The following is a 21780-nucleotide window of genomic DNA, read 5'->3' on the forward strand; positions in this document are numbered from 1 at the left end:
GAGGCAGTTATATTCAGAAGTGAGCTTCCGTACAGTAAGGCAAAGCAAACTAAAATGTGTCGTATTTTGTGTCACTTGGTTCAGGAAACCAGAGGCCTCTCAACCATGATGCTACGCATATTCTGTTCTGAATGACAGAGGGAACCATGGAGAAGGAAATACATGTCTTGATTCTGCAGTAAACATTTTGACATAACGAAAATAGTAAATGTAATTATTTTATTAGTGTTTAGCTTTCAGAAAGAAAGAACCAACATAAAAACATGGGTACAGAGTGGAATGGAAATCTTTAGTGTAAAGATAGAGGAAAGAGAAGGAGCACTGGTATCCTCATAAGGTGACGTCAGAAGTCGATGGTACATGATGTGACAAGTCATCTGTATTAGAACTAAAGACAGCAGTCAGCGGTCAAATTAGGAGACAGTATGGGTGGGCTAAATCCTTGTCTTTCTTAGCAGAAAGGCAATAGATAACTAAAATTACGAATCGAAACATTAAAACCAACAGATAAAACTGGTGCCTTTGGAAGAAGGGAACTGTTGCTTTTCATCGTAAGCTCTTCTGTACTTTTATTTATCATGTATGTGTGTTAACTTTCACTTGGAATTTTACTGTATAGATTTTAATATATGTAGAACTTTTTAAAAACTCTAATGCTTAAATGAAAAATAGGGGGACAGAGAAGGTTACTTGATATTAATGAATTCACTCCTTGGCATGCTAATACAATAAAAACGTGCTTCAGTCTGAGAAAGGGGCCTAAAGGAAGTGGGCGGAGGAAGCTCTGTGAGTTGGAGAGAGAACATTTGAAACACAGTTCGGCTCTTCACTAACCGGATCTCAAAAGTATGTTTTAATTCATATAGCAGGAATTTAAGAGCTGATCCCAGTGGGTGGCATGCATCTGTTCTGTTGTATTTTGTCTCATAGAGCGATGGTGTGCAGCAGACAACCTACCTCGCCCAGCGGTACTGCCGTGAAGCAGTGAGAGAGATCAGTAAACTTCGACCATCCCCAGAAAGAGACGCCCTCATACAACTTTCGGAAATTGTGCTCACAAGAGATAAGTGACAACTCTTTCTGTTATTTCTGGCAGCTATTTTACCAGACTGTGCCTAAAGAATTTTGTGGAGTATACTTTGCTTCATGTGCAGATAACCAAAAACTCATTTTAAAAAATAATTTCCACCTTATTAATGGGACTTTTTTTTATTGGCAAAGTTTTTCAGAAAACTTTTTAAATGTAATTAAACCATCTGAATCTGTCATTCTAGTCCTGTAAACTCTAATCGTGGTACTTGATGGTTATATGTGGTATTGTTTACACGGTTAATATCCACATGTAAAGCCATTACACAAATAAATAATCAATGTTAAAATTCAAATGGTTTATCTTGTTTCACCATAGGAGTAAAGATCATAAAACTGTGAAGTCTACATTTCAATCCACATTAGTTAGATTTTTAACAGTATCCAAAATTTCATATAGGAGAATGGTTTATTATAAAAGACTGTACATAAAATTTAGACAACAGGTTATATACAAAATTAAGAGAACAGTCCACTCTAAAAAATGAAGATGGTAACTGATCAATAGTGATACTGAAATCATGTTTAAAATTAACAAAGGCAAAATGCGTATGCAACAGTCACATTGATTTGGTAACAATAATGGTCTTTAATTTTCAGAAATAAACGTTTTGCACTAGTCTTACCATTTACTATGCTGTTATCCGTAATGCTCAGTACATAACTGTAATTTGAAATCCAAACAAGTCCTCAATACACAGAAACCCACAACCGAGTCCTCTACTGTAATATCCTAGGCAATACAGAATTGTACACACGAGAAGAAGAGAAGACATCCCTCTAACCCTCCCTTAAGTTAAGAGGAGACACACAAAGTGCACGTGTTGCATTTCAGTTATGTCAAAAGACAATACAAATCTGTTGGTCAGCTATATCCCTGTTCAATGATTAATACATGGTGCACCTTTCTTCCCCAATTATTTTATTTTTAAAATCTTTTCATGTTGCTAGTGCCAGGTAATGGGTTAAATAGTGCGTATTCAAAAATCAATCGCATCCACTGCTACCAAAAAAATATGTAAAAGATGATTATCATTTCCTTTCATTGAACCAGTATATCACAGTCCACTGGAAAACCAAAGGACTGATAGAGCAGTCCTTAAGAATTTTACCTACAGCATATGCACTTTGACACATTTTCTTAGCTTTGAAAAAGTTACGTTAGAAAAGGAATTCAGTAGACTGACTTGTAAATAACCATCTCAGATTTTAAATTCTACAAAAATCAGCCACTGCTGTTGGGACAGGTTGAGATAAGGCTAAAATTTTTTTTCCAAGTTAATATATTGAGAAAATAGAACCATAATTCTGCCATAAATCAGTATCTGTTATTATTTTTTTTAAAGCAAACCAGTGAAGGAAAGGACAAAAACCTTTGGTTCACTTACGTATTTATGAATGGAAAAAATTTATAATGCAAATTCACTCATTAAAAAACTTCGGTACAAATGACAAGACTACAGGTAACCCAATTGTCTTTGTTTCACATGGAGATCTTGGAGACTCAATTCGTTTCAAGAGACCTAAGTACAAGTACTCCAAGTAAGTATTACACAAACTAGAAGCATCTTGGATTTTGTTAAGTATATTTCAATACATAAATTTGTATGCATGCTTTAAACAAACAGTATATTTCAAGAATGAGAGAGTCTAAACAAAAAGTATGACCAGCACCAGCATTTAAGTTTTCTGATTTTAATATTAGTCTGACAGAGCGTTAGTAACCATGCTGCACTGAAACATGTAATGGCACAATCTGAATCATGATTTGTGAAATATTATACCCTACACCCCCAGAATATTTAGGCTGGTCATGAAGTTAACAATGTGTAAGTAAGTATATAAGCACAATCAGTGACAGACAGCCTCTTGTATAGATTGCTGTTTAGCAATACACCAACTGCCTCAGAGATTTATGCTTACAGGTAGACATTCAATTATACCAATAAAACAGCATGTCCTGAACATATGGGCACATTTTAAGACAATCCCGTTAACCGTAATGGTCCCACAGTATGACTGAGTGATAATAAGAACCTACTTTAAAAGCAAAAATTTAATCAGTATAGTGCATGATCGATTCAACATAGTTCCCAGGGAACAGACCAGTCACTCGATTGCAGACTCCTTCATACCAGCCATCATCATTCTTCTTTATTACATAGATGATTGCACCCTCCATAAATGATAGCTCATCATCCTTGTCTTTTGTATAATCATATATTGCCACAACTATGGAGAAAAGAGTTGAAATATCATGTCAGTGCACTATATCCAACATTTAATCGAGTTTTAAAATGTAATGCCAATTAACAGTATAGCCAACCCAACTATTTTAATGAAAAGTCTTAATTCTTAAATCTATATATCTAGGTAGGTCAAGTATCCAACCATGGCTACTAAATCACTAGCTTGATCTTCGGGCCAAACTGACAACTAACTAACTAAATTAGAGAAGTCAAGAGTTTCTACCAACCTATGTAGGAAAGATCTCTGAATTTTAGGATTTATTAGATGTTTCAATTCATTCGTTCAAATATCTACTAAGTGCCAACCACATGCAAAGCACTATTCAAAATAGTGAGCAAAGCTGCGTAGCCAATCAGTAAACCAGGTAACAACCATCTAATTTAAAAATATACTGGGAGGTAAATATCCTACTCATCGCAGGAGAATATTCATGTAGTTTATGGGGCTATACCTAGATTTAAATATACATATACATACACGCACACACACACACACACACACACACCCCTTAAAGGTCAACAAGAATTTCTATTTTTAAAGGGGAAATAGGTGAGTAAAGACTCATTAATTAAGACTTAGAGAACCATTTTGCAATTCTGTGATTATGCTGAGTTCAAAATATCCACTTCCTTTGCAAACAGTGCTGTGGAAAGGAAAGGCATCAAACAACTACCAGCTTTCCAAACTATTGGTTTATGAATTTAATTATTCCTTCCTCTGTCTTTACAACATAATTCTGAAATATGTAATTTTCTAGTATATGTGGAACAGTAGTCATACAACTTTTTTTTCATTAACTTACCTCAGGTAGTGTTTTTCTTAAAATAGAGTTTTTAAGACATTTAAGATCTTCTGGAACTCATTTTTCCCTTAAGAAAGGTGGCTTTGCCCCATAATTATCCTGAACCAGTGAATTATAATAAGGAAGAGACGTGAAGTACTGATCCACAGCATCATTTGCTAAACTGAAACAGCCAATCTTTTTTCCCCTTTACAAAACAGTATATGAAGTAAACTCAACAAGTCCATTCTCCATTTTAATCCTGTAGCAGAATCACAGTATTGTGATCACAAGCTCACTTAACATACCAGTTTCAAAAACACCAAAACATACAGAATAAATAATGTCAAATTATTATCCTGGTATTTTGGCTAAATAACCACCCAAGAAAACCCAGTGACTGCTAGGGATAAACATTTTCTTTGTATTCAGAGTCACATTTTGAGTGGTATAGATGACTTTTAAACTGATCATGACAACACCTGATACCCTCAAAGCCATTCAGCAAAATGGAAATATTATTTCCTCGGGTTCTTAGTTCTACTTGTACAAAGAGCTGATAAAAACACTGTCAATTTAATTGTTTCTATTTTCCAAATCCCCTCTGTAAATGAAACTTAGTCCCACCTAACTTCCCCTTCCCCAGTGCATATATTCTCTCATTTAATAACTCTCACTGCTGAGTATTTAACCATTCAATGTCCATTCTATCTCCAGGACCCTAACTCCATATAAAGATCTAAACTCTCCCTTCTGTATGTACTTACCGTAGGGTTCTTTGGAAATAGAAATCTAATATTCTTATCTGCATCTATCTACATGATAAAAATTTGAAAATAGCTGTCTAGTCCCTCTGAAATCTTCTTTTCCTCGACTTAAAAACAGTGCTTTCAGCTGTTTCTTTTTATAGATGCACTTTCTAGATATTTCAGCCTCCTGAATATCCTCTGAAGGCATTCTTGTTTGCAAGATCCTGAAATATGGTACTCAAAATTAAAACATAATACTGGTCTAATATAAATGAATATTATCAGATTTGTACATATTAGGTTGAAGTTCAGCTAATGTACCCTAAGAATCTGACTTCTGGAAGAGTCATGTCATACTGCTGGGTTAACATAGTCAACTGAACTCCTATTAAACCAGGTTTTAGTCATCTTGTGATTTACAAAGGTGACTACTGAGTAGGCTTGGACTCTAACCCTACTAAATACCAACTCTGGTTTAGACCAGGAGTCCGCAAGCAGTGGCCCATGGCCAAATCCAAGCCGGTGCCTCGGTTTGTCCGTGAAATTTTGCTGGGGCACAGCCGTGCCCGTTCACTTGTGTGCTGTCTACAACTGCCTTTTCTTTTTTTTTTTGGCCACACTGCGTGGCTTCTGGGACCTCAGTTCCCCAACCAGGGACTGAACGGGGCCCTCAGCAGTGAACTCGCCGAGTCCTGACCACTGGGCCGCCGGGCAAGTCCCCACGACAGCTTCTGTGCTACAACAGTGGGGTTGAGTAGTTGTGACAAGACTGAATGGCTGGCAAGTTTAAACTATTTCATTTTGCAATATATACAGCTATCAAATCACTCTGCTGTACACCTGAAACTAACACCACCACCACATTGTAAATCAACTATACTCTAATTAAAAAATAAAGAGAAAATAAAGAATCCTCACTTTATATTGGGAATGTACGGGAACTAAATCATCTTGGCTGGTAAAGCTATTCTCAAGGTGGAGAAACGCTGGACTCGGGGTTCTTTACGGCTCTAAAATACTATAATTAGCTGTTTCCCTTCACAGCAGTTCAACGATGACTGTACCCTACCTTTCTCGATGTAATTTTTTGGGGCCCAAGCAGGATCCCCATCTGCATATGGATCGTTATACTGGACTACAGCGGCCTCCTCATCTTCATAGTCCACTGGCGGCGGCGGCGGCGGAGGTGGAGAGTCGTCAAACATGGGAATGTCATCTGGTGGAGGAGGAGGTGGTGGGGTCGGACTATCAGCAACTAAAACATCCAGATACTGAATTTGAATTCAGAAATCAGACTAGACAGAAATTCGTAAGTTAACAGAATCGAAGAAAACTCTAATTCGTATACAGCATGCACTATAATAAAACATGCAATGATTAGAAATAAAAGCTTGGTGTGTTAAAGCTTCTACTACTTTTAAGAATAATTTTGCAATAATAAAATGAGCTAAAAAATTAAGGGTATTAGGAAGTTCTACAAATTAATGAATGCAGAGGTTAGGAGACAATCTGTTTATAAGACTACAGGAATAAAGAAGTTCCCATATTCCAAGGCTCAGATCAGAACAAATGTCACTCTTTAGTTAGCATATATCCTTAAATAAGCCTTACATCACATTTGTCATTTGGACTATAGTAAACGTTACGAATAACATTAATGGTTTGATAATCATTTATTGTGCACATTCATGTCCCTGATTTTGGCTTTTAGTTACCTTTAGTTCCACAGAAATAAGTCTCCAGTGGGTGGATACATGTTTATTTTTTGTTTTTTTTGGGAGGAAGGAAAAAAAAAAAAAGCTGGTGGTATTAGGTCTGCTTCTATGTGTACGTTTTTCTATTATTTTATTTAAATTTTAACAAGGGAAAATAAATTTAAAATAATTCCAAGCTAGTAAAAAAATCTCACTGAATATTTTCAAAAATGTTTGTATTCATAATAAACTTTTTTTTTAAGATAATCAACTTCTTAAATGTAGAAAGCAAGCTAAGACTTTTACATTATTGCTAGTAAAACTAAGAATGGGACGAGGGAAAGACTAGATCCTAAAGATCCAATTTTCTAAGAATACATCCACAATAAAGATTTTTAAAATAAAGTACTGCAGGAAGATGTTTAAAAAAAGAAAAAAAGAAAGGAACTCAAATCATGCAAAACAATAAAAACGACTCATACCTCAAATTCTAGATGGTTGTGGAATGTGTATGTGTGTGATTTAAATAATCAAAGGTGTAAACAGTGAAACGGGAAAATGTCAGGCTAGAACTGTGTTCAATGAACTATATGGTACCAGGTAACAAATGCTCCCAATATTAAGGAATTCAGAGCTGGAGCACAACTAATTCTTAAGTTTCTGATGGACAAATTTCTTTAAAAGTTAAAGACATATGAAAATGCTCTGATATAAATTGATACAGGAATTATATAATATCTGCAGTGGAGAAATTCAGAATACCAACATACTAATTCAAATGCCAATTTCTGGGGCTATTTCTGTGAAGAAAATGGTCATCATCTACTTGTAATATAGTCTTAAAGTTTTCTACACCCTCCTTGGAATAATGCGCTGAGAATATAACTAAGGAACCCAGATTTAAAACATAAGCAGATAATAGCCCTACTTGATAACCAATTTAATTATGTGATTTCTGTTTTATCCTGTTGGGGGATGAAAAAGACTATTAGGAAACAAATCCTGTGTGCTGATGCTCATTCGGATAGCTCTCAAACAGGTGTACAATTTATTTTTCCTCCAAATGCTAGGATTCATTTTATTTCTGCCCATCCCTTCTCCATAAAACTTGCAAATATTATTGAGGAGAAGAAAATACATGTGAATCCATTCTGACATTAAAGAGCCACAGCTCATATCCTTAATATGGCTTAATGTATAAATTATATGTTTGCCTGAATTCTTAAAATACATTTACCCTTGATTTATACATAATTTACTAGTTTACTATGTCCAACTGCTGTTAATCTACACTGGCTTATCTTCAAGTTACATACACTGGGGCAAGAGTCTGGTCAGTCTAATTCTCTGTGCATAATACTCTGTCTAGCACCACGCATGATTGTTCAAACATTTTCAGATGTTAATCATAAACAGACGTAAACACACTGCTTTTTTTAGAGGCTCATGTCTTAAACTGAAACACATTTATTAATAGGTTAACTGCTAACGTGCATTCATTATCACCAATTTGAGTGCCATAAGGGAACGTTTATGAGAAGAACGAACACAGAAAATCTGTAATTCATAAAACATTTAAGATATTGATATGCAATTTTTCAACAATCTTCCTAACATGCTTTCAAAGAAAACAGATGCCAAATAAAGTTGGGCATTCTGCAGCACAAGAATTACTAACTCAAGTTCTTATGATTGGGAAAAAGAACTAAAATAGTACCGTGGGCCTCTTTAGCAAGACCATGAATGTACGTTAACACTGAATTTCTATAAAAAAGGGGTTATTACCCAAAACCTAATCAATGAGCTTTGGACTCGCTAAATGGATGTTTATTATGGCTATTTTAAAATGTGTCCTAAAAATTCTTGGCTCTAAGGCACTTCAAAGGTTGAACTGGCTTAGTTTTTAAACTCTTGCAGACTTAATTTTTAAACTCTTAGAGCATTAAGGACCAGCGATTTACCTTTGTTCACTTATTTTTAAAAGGAAGATTCACTTATTTTTACATGTTTAAACACATTAGAGTTTCCAACCAAATGTAAACGATAAGGTTGGTTTATGCTCAGAAGTTTCAACATTTTGAAACTGTTTTAAAAGCCCATTAAATCACCAATTTCTTAAAGGTAGGGACTTTGTCTTAGACTATGTGTATTCCTCCCAGAGCCTAGGACATAACACTGAATAAACGAATACTTGACTGGACGAAGGGAGGAAATGTGGAGAATAACACAATAGGGTCAGCAAAAGCTGCACAGTGGAATTTGCCACAGTGTTTTCTCCTGGAGGATGGGCTGGTCATGTGAGTTACACATTTGTTCAAACCATTCTAAGATTTATTTTCATGGTGATGATCCCAAATGAAGTGAATTAGTACTGGACCACCTTACTATCTTAATCTCAACAGCTATTTTGGCATAATAAAATTCAGTAATAGGGGTATTTTTCATTTTGCCAAATAACACTCACTATGATCATGTAGTTAGGATTATATATCTCCCAGAACATCAAAGCACTCAGGTAGTAATATAAAAACTACTCTATCCTAATTAAATCCATATATTCAAAAGAATTTCCAAAAGTCATTAAACCTGACCTTCAGAGAAGACCTAAAAAAGGTGACAGATTTGCATGTTCAGAAATCATCCTCATGGGCCCACACACAGCCAAAACATGAAGAGGACTCTACACTGATTATCACTCTTAACGGAAAGCATGGATGTGATTTACTTATTCTTGCAGATTCATTTTTATCTTAAAACAAATCTTTATATAGGTTCAAAATGATTTCTGTATAAAAATCTGAGGCTACAAAGTTTTCTCCAAAAATGTTTTGTAACCAAAGGAGGAAAAAAAAAACAATGAAAAACAAAATAAAACAAAACACCCATCCCAACTGCATGATAAATTTAATCTCACAGTGAAACTTTCTATACATCTTGATGAGAACTCAATTCCCCTAATAACTATTGAAAGCTAGTAGTTTCCAAACAATTTGAATTTTGGGGTTTGATTACTCTTAAGAATCTGCAAAGATCAGATTTCATGTTTTAGAGCATGTAAATACATAAGAAAACTGCAGTTTTGAAAGTCATCTGAGTCAGTAATCATGCACACAGAGGAAAAACTGAAGATCGTTCTCTTCAGTTTCAATAACATATCTGCACCTCTTTTCAAGATAAGATTAGCTTCTCAATAAAAGTAAGGAAAATGATGACTCATCAGCCATGCATGCTATAAGGAGACAGCCTCTACTCTTGGATAGCTCGGTTTTTCCAAACTTACTGTTTTCCTGCACCCTGGCCACGAAGCCTGTGAGAGGTATCTGTGGAGTCAACTGAGGCATAGGGGGAGGGGGTGGAGCAATAGAAACTGGCGGCAACAACACAGAATGGGGGAAGTAAAACAGATAAAGGAAAGAAAAGGAAACAAACAAAAAGCAGAAGTCAGTTACAAAGACCACAAACATAAGTATGCAAAGAACAGTCTGCAAATGAAACAAAACAAAACAAAAAACAAAACAAAAACCTGCAGAACCTTCTTCAAGTTCATTTCCCAGGAGCAAACCTAAAGCTGAGTTGTGTTTAGCCAGCTGGTTAATTTTATTAAAAAACAAATACACTTGCTTTAATCCTAATGTTATATTGCTTGGGTAAGATTTAAATTTACCATCACCCTCACTTTCACGCAATGAAATTTCTGAATTCTATGGAAAGACTTTAAAAAAAACAGGTAACAGTGAAGTACCAATAAAGGTTTCCAGGATATTGTGTCTTCGCCTTATCTCTCCAACCTAACAGGTATGTCTAGCTTTAGGGTAATGTAAATAAGGACCTAAATAAAACGAATATGTTACAGGATAGCTGTTTATTCCATGTATAAATAAATGAATTAATTACAGGTTTCCTTTAAAAACAAATTTACACACAGTTCTCTAGGAAAAACCCTTGTTTGTAAAACAAGGTTATTACTACTTTTTACGTTGACAGTTTTAAAGACATCACTCTTAAATTTACTGGGGCATAAGAGTGCTCCATATACCATGTTAATTGTTCACTGAATTTCATGGGATATTTCAAGTGACCTTCTTCCTTTCATCACTATTCTGAAAAAGGAAACCTAATCTAACAATAAGGTAAAATATGCAATTATTTGCATTAAAGTAATTTCTAAAGAATCACTGGGTAGCTGGAAACATACTCCGTCTTCCTTCTGGAGAACACATAATTTATAGGAAACTGACAGCAAATGCTCATGTGGACAGCAAATGTATTAAAAATTAAAACTATCTAAAAGTAAATATTCATATATTTACCACCCTGTCTTATTTTAACAAGACGGTAATGGCCAAAGATTGCTTAGAAAAAGTCAATAGGACTGAATCACAAAATTCAGTTTACTGGTAGTCACCAAGAAGTGACACTAAACTGACATGGAAAAACAACTGATTGGCTCCCAAGGATCATTTAATTTAAAGATTGTTTCAATTAATCCAATCTACAATAAGCATAAAAATATGAAAGATGTTCAGTGTACAAATAAGCAACAACTTAAAGCAGTATATGTGCATTAATATTCATTGTATGGCTAAAAATAACATTCAATTCACTATGAAATTAGTCCTGGTTCATTTTGATACTCTGTATATAGAAGTATACACAAGTATGTATATACTGGAACAAGTATGTGTGTGTGTATATATGTGTATATATATGTATATGTATATATATATATATACATATACACATGTATAAATATATATATATATATACACACGCACACACTTGTTCCAGTATATACATATATATACTTTTAATAAATAAAACATTATGTAGCTTTTTAACTTAAAAAAAAAAAAACTCCCACAAACCTAAAAAAATTTTTTAGAAACAACCCTTAGTAACGAGCCATGCTGGTTAATACATAAAGAAAAAGAGGCTACATTGTGACAATACTAATCATTATCACCACATTTAGACAGAAGGGGAATATGCACATCAAAACACTAAAAACATTTACATACTACTACTACTACTACTACAACACCAACAATAACTCAGGTTGAAGGATAATTTGACAACACACAGTAATATATTTAAAATTTGAGGCCAAATTTGCTTTATGATGTCCAAAAATACAGACATTCAGTAATGAAAATGTTGTTTGAGGATAAGCAACCCACCCAAGTACTGTTATAACAGAACTACACCAACATGTATCAGGCGAAGAGTCACCAGAAACCCTATTTGCAGAGTAAACTAAGTGATGAAAAGAAAAATAACGAACACAAAGATGGGATCTAAAAATGCCGAATATGAAAAAAAATTAAAAGTTCATGAAACTAGTGAGACTAATAATCAGATTAACTGTGGAATTCTCAGCCGCCAGCTACTTTTCATTACCAAAAGGAGACCAGGGGAAATGTGAGGTAAAATTCTAACTGGTAAAGTTTCTTAGTAGCTTGGATGAAAATTTTAGTCTGGAAAAGGGTTGTAAAAATTTTGGGATTATCTGTGAGTTGTGATATTTCTGCTAAAGTGGTTTTCAATTCTTAGGAGGTTTTTTGTTTATAACACAATTAGTCTTTAAAGTTTAACCAAAAAAATAAATAACAGAACTTTCTCCTTAGCTCTACTTCAAAACACTTGTTCAAAACATGCATCATAAATGAAAAGAACTTAAAACCAACTTTCTATGTAAATATGGAGTATTCAGTGTTTTTTAGGTAAAATAATATAACATGCAGCCTACAAAAGCCACATGGGAAAGTGTTTCAGTCTATGCCTGGTGATCACTGCTTCAAGCCAGTAACAAATACTGAACTGGCTCATTTCAGATTTCTCCTGGTTGGATTGAGCATCTTGATATGGAAAGTGAAATTAATGACTACCCTAAGCAATTTGAGCTTTCTCACATTTTATGCCAAAGCTATTTTCTAACCTAATCAGCCTTTAAACACTGATTGCAGTTAGTGTTGAGATGTGCAATTTGAGGTGAACAGAAAGAAATCAAAAGAAAGTCCTCCCCACTGTTACAATTATTAGAGACAGAATAAGCAGGCATCACAAATGGTTTTTAATGGTTTGGAACTCATTTCAGTATAGGTTAACAAGCTTAAAAGTGATAGCCAGCAATTTCATTATATTATTGTAAAGAAAAACTGTCACAATGTTTTTAAGTTTACTGTTATTGAACTGTATCAAACATGCCAATAAAAATAAATTCAGCTTAATTAATTTCAGTGTTTTTCTTCTCTAGTTCTACTTACAGTAGTAAAAATTTCATCAGTTAAGTTTTAGTATACGAGTATACTCAGTAAGCCTGAATTTTTTTGAAAGGGATAAGCAATTATTCTTAAAATGATATGCTTCAAGGTCTGTTTTTTTTTTTTTGGCTGCACCATGCAGCATGCGGGATCTTAGTTCCCCAACCAGGGCTCAAACCCGCGCCCCTTGCAGTGGAAGCGCAGAGTCCTAACCACTGGACCACCAGGGAAGTCCCCAAGGTCTAACTTCTTAAAACAAAAATAAACATGAAATAGCACGGTTTCAATTGTTGTCTATCACTGGCAAGAATAACAATTTCAAATAATTTCCTTCAAAAGGAGCTCCACTGCTGCCATTACACCTGCAAAGCACAAGCTTACTTGAATTCTGAGAATAAAGTGGACCTCCGTTAACATGAGGCTGAGCAGAAAACTGAGCCGTCACAGAGGGAGTCCGTCTGTATCCACCAGAAGATGTCGAGGAAGTGGTAGAGTTGTGTCGAGAAATCTGCCTGGTCATTGTGCCATACTGGGAACCAGGAGCTGAGCCCGGGGCTGCTGAAAAGCATTAGTCAAAGGCAACCAACAAAGAACTTGAGCATTGCACGTCACTCCAATGGCAGAACAAAGAGAAGGAGACTATCAGCGAGAAATGTTTATTACTTTTTAAAGCCCACAGCACAAAATAAAGAGAAAAGTAAAGATAAAACACAAACAGCTCTATCTCTGAAGTTACAAAAAGAAGGAAAAACAGATACTGTGTGGAAAGTGCAAAAGTAAATAAGTAATATTCTTAAGGCTTTTAATTTAGCATAATACCAAATGGTATTTTGCTAATAAAATGTATAAATTTTTTTCTGTAACATTTTAAAATATACAGCTTTTATATGTCAACTGTGTCTCTCCAACAAAATAAGTGTCAAATGATAGTCTGAGGCGGAAAGCATCAGTTTTTAGATGTGAATGTCTTAATCTCTGATTTACAAACTTCTCCTTTCCATTGCCAAATCTTCAGAAGCACAGTGTAAGAATCTATCCAGCCAAACCCGGCTTAAATTGTAAAATGCGAACAGTTAAGCACATTTTCCACATGTACTACTATGTTTATTTGAATGTTTAATGTATTAGCAGTTATTACCAATACATATTATAGTAGAATCATTTTTAAGAGAAGTACAATTTTTAGTTTCAAAGCACTTATATATAATGTCAGATTCGTTGTATATCTCCCAGCTTTTAAGAATTACACACTTTGCCCTATCACTTACATTTCTGTAACTGATAAGGCTGAACAAAATTTTGGACTCTGTAAAACATGGACATTTTAAGGCAGCTTTGTGTAGAAAATCCATTATCTTTTTCCATATACTTGGAGGGCTTTTTTTCCATACTACACCCAAAGCACTTTTTAAAAAAATTATCATGCATATTTAAACTAACTAAAGTATTAACAATACTTAAAATTTTATTCAATGTCATCTTTACCAACATTTCAGAAGTTTAAAATTTTAAAGGTTAATATAAAGTTCAAAGCCTGTAAAGTTAACTATACCTTCCAAAGGTAACTTCAGGATTAACATTATCCTCCCAAACATCTAACCATGACTGAGTAAATAAAAAGACAACATCCTGGTTTCCTTTCATTCAGTCAGCCAATTTAACCTCTCCTAGAGGTCATACAAATTATTAGAAAAAAAACCATACAGCAGAGATTGTTCATTAAAAGAAGTGCTAATATTCAACATTTTGGAGCTCCCAAGCCATAGGCAGTCACTAATTATTTAAATCATCCACATGCTCAATTTCTAAACAGAAACACACTTTATAAATAAGAGCCTATTCAAATGCCTTCATAAATGAATAACTCTGGACAGGTAAGTTTTCCAAAGAGCTGAGAAGTAACCCTTTAACCATTTTTAATAGAAATCTCAATAAAATGATTTCTATATTTCTTTTGACTTATATAAAAACTGTATAAAATCCAGGTTATTTGTCTTGGTGATTTAAAACCAAAATAAAGCTATTTAATAGTAGTTCCAAACTATGCCTATTTTAGAATTTATTTTAATATTTTATTAAAATAAAATTATGAAATAAATAATAACAAAGGGTGTATGATTGATATATACATAACTATACATGCTATATATAAATAATACATACATACATATACATATGGTTACATATACTAATATATATAATTATTTATAGTGGTTGTATATAATTTGTTTACATAAATAAATATTATTTTTATATATATTACATATATATTTTTTAAGGAAAAATACTCAGCTCCAAGAATTAGAATATTACCAGTATCCCTGAAGCTTCTGTTTGCCCCCTCTGAACCCCAAACTCCAAAACATATGTGTTAAACATTCTCCCTCTTCACTATACGGTAAGTCCCCTACTCACGAAGCTTCAAGTTGCGAACTTTCAAAAAATGCAAACATGCATTCGCGTGTCCAATCACGTAAAGTTAGTTCACGTGTCTGGTGTACATTGTCACGTGCGTGCATCCTCCACAAGTGGCTGTGCTTTTGTGTACTTTACTGTACAGCACTGTATGGAGTACAGCAGTACAGTACCTTTATTTCAAGCCCAGGATGTCCAGAAGCAAGTGTAAAAGCAGCAGTGGTATAGCTGGTGCTACTGTACTTTTCAAGGTACTGTACTGTAAGATTAAAAATGTTTTCTTGGGCCTCCCTGGTGGCGCAGTGGTTGAGAGTCCGCCTGCCGATGCAGGGGATACGGGTTCGTGCCCCGGTCTGGGAGGATCCCATATGCCGCGGAGCGGCTGGGCCCGTGAGCCATGGCCTCTGGGCCTGCGCGTCCGGAGCCTGTGCTCCGCAACGGGAGAGGCCACAACAGTGAGAGGCCCGCATACCGCAAAAAGAAAAAAAAAAAAAAAAAAAGTTTTCTTTATTTTTTGTGTTTGTTATGTATTATCTGTGTGAAAAGTGTTATAAACCTATTACAGTACAGTACTACATAGCCAATTGCGTTAGTTGATACCTAGGCTAACTTTGTTGGACTTACGAACAAATTGGACTTAATGAATGTGCTCTCAGAACGGAACTCGTTTGTATGTAAGGGACTCACTGTATAGTTTTTTAAAAATCATAGATAATTATAACCTTAAACAATACACACAGAGATCTTGCAAATTTATAAATAATGGAATGATTATGTATTGATTATGTATTCTTGCTGTTTTCCTTTGATATTATCTTTTAAGATTCATCCATGTTGACAAGTATATCAATGTATCATTCATTTTTATTGCTTTATTTGCATATGAACATGCCAAAATTATTTATCCATTCCACTGTAGAATTTGGGTTGCATCCAGATTTTTGCTATTACTATTATACTGCTACTGTGAACATTCCTAAATATGGTTCCTAAGTTTCTCTGGAACAGTGGTTCGCAAACTTCAGCAGTGATCAGAATTTCACCTTGAGGGCTTGTTATAATACAGGCTGCTGGGCTCCAGTCTCAGAGTTTCTGAATGAGTAGGTCTGGAATGGGACCTGAGAATCTGCATTCCTAACTAGTTCCCCCATGATGATGATGCTGCTGGTCTGTAAATCATACTCCAAAAGCCACTGCTCTAGTATAGTGGTTTTTAAACTTTATGGTCTTAGGATCCACTCTAAAATTAGAGAACCTCAAAAAAATTTTTTTGAAGTGGGTTATACCATATTAGAAATTGATTAATTACCATAATTAATTGATTAATTACTATATTAGAAATTAAAACTGATTTATCTTTAAAATACATAAATACACAATCCATTAGCTGTCAAAAATGATGTTATCATATGTTATGTAGCCTCTGGAAAATTCCACTGTGTGCTTGTACCAGAATGAGAATAAAAAAGGCAAATAAGTCTTAGTATTATTATGGCTATAGTTCTGACCGCAAAAACTCCAAGAAAGGATTTTGGCAACCCCCAGGAGTTCCATACTGTGTTTTGAGAACCAGTACGCTAGGGCAAATATCTAGAAATGAAACTGATAAATCTCAGGTAGAAACCTGGTTCAACCTGACTGGGTAACAACAAATTATGTTCTAAAGTGACTGTATCAACAAATAAACTCCCACCAGCAACATGCCTTTCTGCTACTGCACATCCTCATCAACATTTGGTACTGGTGGACTTCTACATTTTTACCTATCTGGTAGCTATAAAATAGTATCTCGTAGTTTTTGTTTTCCTGATTATTAATTAGGTTGAGGGCATTTTTTTCCCACATGGACTTTCTGCCAACAATTTCTATTACTTGGGTCTTTTGTTTATTACTTCCTTTTCCCCTCTCCTCTGAGTACAAGTGCCAATGTTTTGAAAAGAAGTTGCTAGATGGCTTTATTTCACCTAAGCTCTCAATATTTGAAACAGCTCTTTATCCATTTCCACCCAAATGCTACTGTGCATTTCTAGGCTGAATGGTTTTATACCAAGTCTATATTTGGAATTCCTTATATGCTCAATCCAGTCTCCCCCAACTTGGGAGCAATTTAAATGTATTTTATTGAACAAAATGTTTCATGGCATCCTCAGATGCCATAAATCCTGGGCTATATCAGAGTTTTTCAACTGTGACCCACTGGAAAGCCTCAGAGTACCCCACACGGCACACCATTCTCTTTTTCATCTTCTTCCTCTTGTCCCCCACCTTCACCCCACTCCTGTGACTGTGGTATATATATACCAGGGAGTTCCAAATCAAGTTTCACTTTAAAGAATATTTACATCACTATTAAAAAAATTTTTTTTGAACAATCACTGCTATAATATTCCTAGAAAAATCTAAACAGAACAAATGCAAACCACATTAAATTGGTTATAAACTAGGCATAGAAGCATCTGACATCACAGAGAAGTTTCTGTGTAACTTCAGAGGCCTTTCACCAGAAGAAATTAGTGTAAATTAGATTTAATACTTTAAACTTTGTATTACCACCTACAACCTAACAACTACAAATACTTTAAACTTTGTATTACCACCTACAACCTAACAACTACAAAAGCGAGCCATCTAACAGAGGAGTTTACTATGAACTCTGCACAGTAAGGTAAATCACTCCAGAGGTTATGCAGTCTCACCTATCACAGTGTTCACGGGCAGAAGTGGTGGAAGAGGTGGTGCTGGTGGAGCTCCAGAAGGAGGAGGGACAGAAATGTTTTCTAATAAAATAGTTTATAACTCAGGTCAGAGTGCAATAAACAGAACTAATCATTCTGAAACAGTAAGGAAGTATGTTTTGGAAATAAGAAAAAAAGAGAGAGATACCCATATGTAAAGCATGTTCAAACGAGTAAGAATTTTACTAGGTAAAAAGGCCATTGAGTTCACACTTTCATTAACTATAAAATATGTCTGTTTTTATAAGTAGCTTTTTCTCCTTTTTCAACAACATCCTTGAGAAACTAAGTATTTTTCCCTAACAACTTTTGATTATCAAACTTACTTTTAAAGTGTGTATTTTTAACACCATAAAGTCTTCCTTTCACTTAATAAAAAATCAGGGGACCAATTTAATGCTCTGCTATGATTTCTTAAATTTTTATATAATCTAAAAAGTAAAAGAGCTTCTCCTAGTTTAATCCCATTTTATATTCATGGCATTTTACTGAAATACGTATTGAATACCATACATAAATGTAGTAAAGTCACAAAACCAGCTAACAGTGGAGTTGACATACTTACTAGCCTACAAGGCAACATCAAAGTTCAATGATACATAATTCACATTAAAGACACTGATCTTTTGGTTGAATTATCAATAATATTGGCTTGCTCTTGAAATAATAAATATCATTCTTGACTTGTGCCCAAGGCAAGTATTTCTAAAGCAAAATGTCCAGAAAGTTATTTAATAAAGCTATTTAATATGCTTTTCTATAAGTAATGAGAAACATCTGCAAAACTCTAAAGACCCTGTGAAAACCAATCAAAAATTGTTTTTAAATTTGCTTTCATTCTGGCAACAATCTCCTAAGTTTAATAGTTTTATCTAATGTAATTAAATTACTTCAGACTTCTATAATAAAGCTCCTAACTACTACCACATATTAAAATGGGTGAGTATATGACACACCTGGTCCAATAGTGGGTGGCGAGGGTGTAGGCACGGCAATGGGAATGCCAATACTGCTGCTGCCACTGTTTTCTCGGCTTCCACTTCCTCCACTGCTTCCACTGCAAAGGAGAGAGAAAAATCATGAAAATAGCAATTCTAGAGATTTATTCAGAAAAAAAAATCAACTCAAAGCCACTAAATACTCCTTTTATGATGCATATGTGTGTGCTTGTATGTATACACACAAGTATATATAAAGAAAAATTTTAATTGTCCAATATAAATTTTAACCCTAACACTTGAAGTGGTTCTTGTGTTTCACTCTATTTCTCCATCTACTGAAAAACCAATATAGTCACGTAGTACTCAGAACTATAAGAGATCACTGAGACATGAATGACCAATATAATCTTATAGTACAATGAGTCAACAAGGATTTATTTAAAACCTCGTATAGGGCTTCCCTGGTGGTGCAGTGGTTGAGAGTCCGCCTGCCGATGCAGGGGACACGGGTTCGTGCCCCGGTCCGGGAAGATCCCACATGCCGCGGAGCGGCTGGGCCCCTGAGCCATGGCCGCTGAGCCTGCGCGTCCGGAGCCTGTGCTCCGCAACGGGAGAGGCCACAACAGTGAGAGGCCCGCGTACCGCAAAAAAAAAAAAAAAAAAAAAAAAAAAAAAACTCGTATAAACAGCAGTGAACAAAACAAGACATGAACCACACTGTCATGGAGCTCTTCAATGAGACTGTGAAAATTGACATTAACAAATAGTGTGACGGAAGCCACAAAAGATGCTATGGAAACTAATAAAAACGGTAACCAGTTTTAGTCTGAAATTAGTATGTAAACCTCCACTCATCTCAAAGAATGGCAATAAAACAGGGAAATGTTTGGAAAAAATGAGCACATGACAAAAAAAAGACAAATAAGACAATAATGAAGTTTCAGCAAGGCACAGTCTAGAATGGTTGATACTACTAAACTCTAAGCAATTACTTCTATGGACTTACTGTCCCTTTAGGTATACAACCTCGCACTGACCAGCTTTAGTAATGTATGTGTGCACATGTACATTATGCAAATGTACATATGTACACGTGTAGCCTTAAGCTCCATATTATACTTTTAAAAATCAACATCATCAGCTCAGTAGGCCCAGAAACCCAACAGGGAAATGATTTGCACTGCCTAGGTAAGTTTTTTTTCTCCAATATGAGCATTCTATAAACACATTATCACATACTAATAGAAAGGGGAAAAAAGGTATTTATATAACAAAAATAGCTTTGATATGAAGGCCTCCCTCCTCCCAAGCTGGCCAATACTCTGCTTTCTGCCACCACCATATCACAGACAGATGAATATTTTTGCACTTATGTGCTTCCACAATTACTGGCTTATGTGCCTTTTTCTAACATGGAGATTGGCAAGTTACAGCCCACAGGCCAAATCTGGCCCATGGTCTGATTTTTATAACCTGTGAGCTAAGAACATTTTTTTTACATTTTAATTAGTAGAAAAAAAATCAAAAGAGGAATAATATTTTATGACACATTAAAATTATATTAAATTCAAATTTCAGTGCCATATATAAAGTTTTACTGGAACACAGCCATGCTCATTCATTTACGTGTTGCTGGTAGCTGCTCTCATGCTACAGTGATAGAGCTGAGTAATTGCAGCAGAGACCATATGGACCACAAATCCTGAAGTATTGACAATCTGGCCCTTTATAAAAAAGTTTGTTGATCCCTGTTCTAACAGAACAAGCTCCTGAAAAAAAGAACTATATCTCACAGGTATATCCCTGATATCTAATGAAGTAACTCTTAACAACTAACTAGTTGTTGAATATGATTAAACTATTACTACATCCACTATAAAGAACAACCATGCTGGGCCTCCCTGGTGGCGCAGTGGTTGAGAGTCCGCCTGCCGATGCAGGGGATACGGGTTCGTGCCCCGGTCTGGGAGGTTCCCATGTGCCGCGGAGCGGCTGGGCCCGTGAGCCATGGCCGCTGGGCCTGCGCATCCGGAGCCTGTGCTCCGCGACGGGAGAGGCCACAACAGTGAGAGGCCCGCATACCGCAAAAAGAAAAAAAAAAAAAAAAAAAAAAAAAAAGAACAACCATGCTTTGGTATAATAAGTCAATAATAAACATATAAAAAAAACCCCAATTTTGGTCCTCATTGAACTTACCCTGATTCAGTAACTGCAGATACCAATATGACAATTTATTTACTAACAGTAACAATAACAACAAATAACAATTACATAGCATCTAAGAGCATGATATATCCTGCATAACTGAAGCCCCCAAAATGATTTTACCAAGCTGTATCTCTAATAAAACCAACCTAAAAGTCAAGGTAAAGAAGTTCCTTGCCCAAGTTATTAAGTGAGAGGTAAAAATCAAAGAATAAAAAAAACTGAGCTATATGATAAATTTGTCTGGCTTTATAAACATGCGCAAAAATAAAGTGGCTACTTTTGAGGGGAGGAAGGCAGAGGCAGTAATTGGGAAAGGGCCTGAGGGGGATTTCTGGGTTGCGGTTATGTTCCATTTTCTGATCTGGGTGATGGTTACATGACTATATTCAATTTGTATTAATACATCAAGTTGTCATACGTAATAAAGTATATACTTTTCTGAATGTATGTTATGTTCCATAACCAAGTTTTTAAAAATCCACTGGGTAGCTGATTTCTAGAACTTTTAAAAATGAATTTATACAGTAACATATTCTAGTACATCAACTCTCTTAAGAAATTCTTCCTCAGATCTAAACTGTTTTCTTTCCTCCAACCTCTTAAAGTTTAAATCACATTGTATAGTTTCTGATGTTTAACCTGTTATCCAAAAAATTTA

The 21780-nt window shown here is 35.1% G+C and overlaps 2 protein-coding genes across 16 annotated transcripts in view; one reads left to right on the plus strand and one right to left on the minus strand.

Moving 5' to 3' along the window:
• The window catches only part of PDSS1 (decaprenyl diphosphate synthase subunit 1), a 46658-nt gene extending 45279 nt beyond the window's left edge, over window positions 1-1379 (plus strand). The window contains exon 11 of the mRNA XM_081228738.1: window positions 931-1379. Coding sequence (XP_081084864.1) covers window positions 931-1071 — 141 coding nt within the window. The 3' untranslated portion in view covers window positions 1072-1379. The remainder of the gene's footprint in view (window positions 1-930) is intronic.
• Window positions 1380-1479: 100 nt separating this feature from the next.
• Window positions 1480-21780, minus strand: part of ABI1 (abl interactor 1) — a 120148-nt gene continuing 99847 nt past the window's right edge. For 3 of the 15 annotated variants that reach the window (XM_081228726.1, XM_081228730.1, XM_081228722.1), the window contains 5 exons: window positions 18930-19030; window positions 13205-13381; window positions 9844-9930; window positions 5939-6124; window positions 1480-3321 (listed from right to left, as the gene is read on the minus strand). In XM_081228726.1, the coding sequence (XP_081084852.1) occupies window positions 3146-3321; window positions 5939-6124; window positions 9844-9930; window positions 13205-13381; window positions 18930-19030 (727 nt within the window). In that variant the 3' untranslated portion in view covers window positions 1480-3145. Of the gene's footprint in view, window positions 3322-5938; window positions 6125-9843; window positions 9931-13204; window positions 13382-17934; window positions 18016-18929; window positions 19031-21780 lie in introns of all 15 variants that reach the window. The other 12 variants (XM_081228731.1, XM_081228729.1, XM_081228725.1 and 9 more) reach the window with 8 other exon arrangements.

This window comes from Mesoplodon bidens, assembly GCF_964165515.1.
Source record: "Mesoplodon bidens genome assembly, chromosome: 3".
Taxonomy (NCBI): domain Eukaryota; kingdom Metazoa; phylum Chordata; class Mammalia; order Artiodactyla; family Ziphiidae; genus Mesoplodon; species Mesoplodon bidens.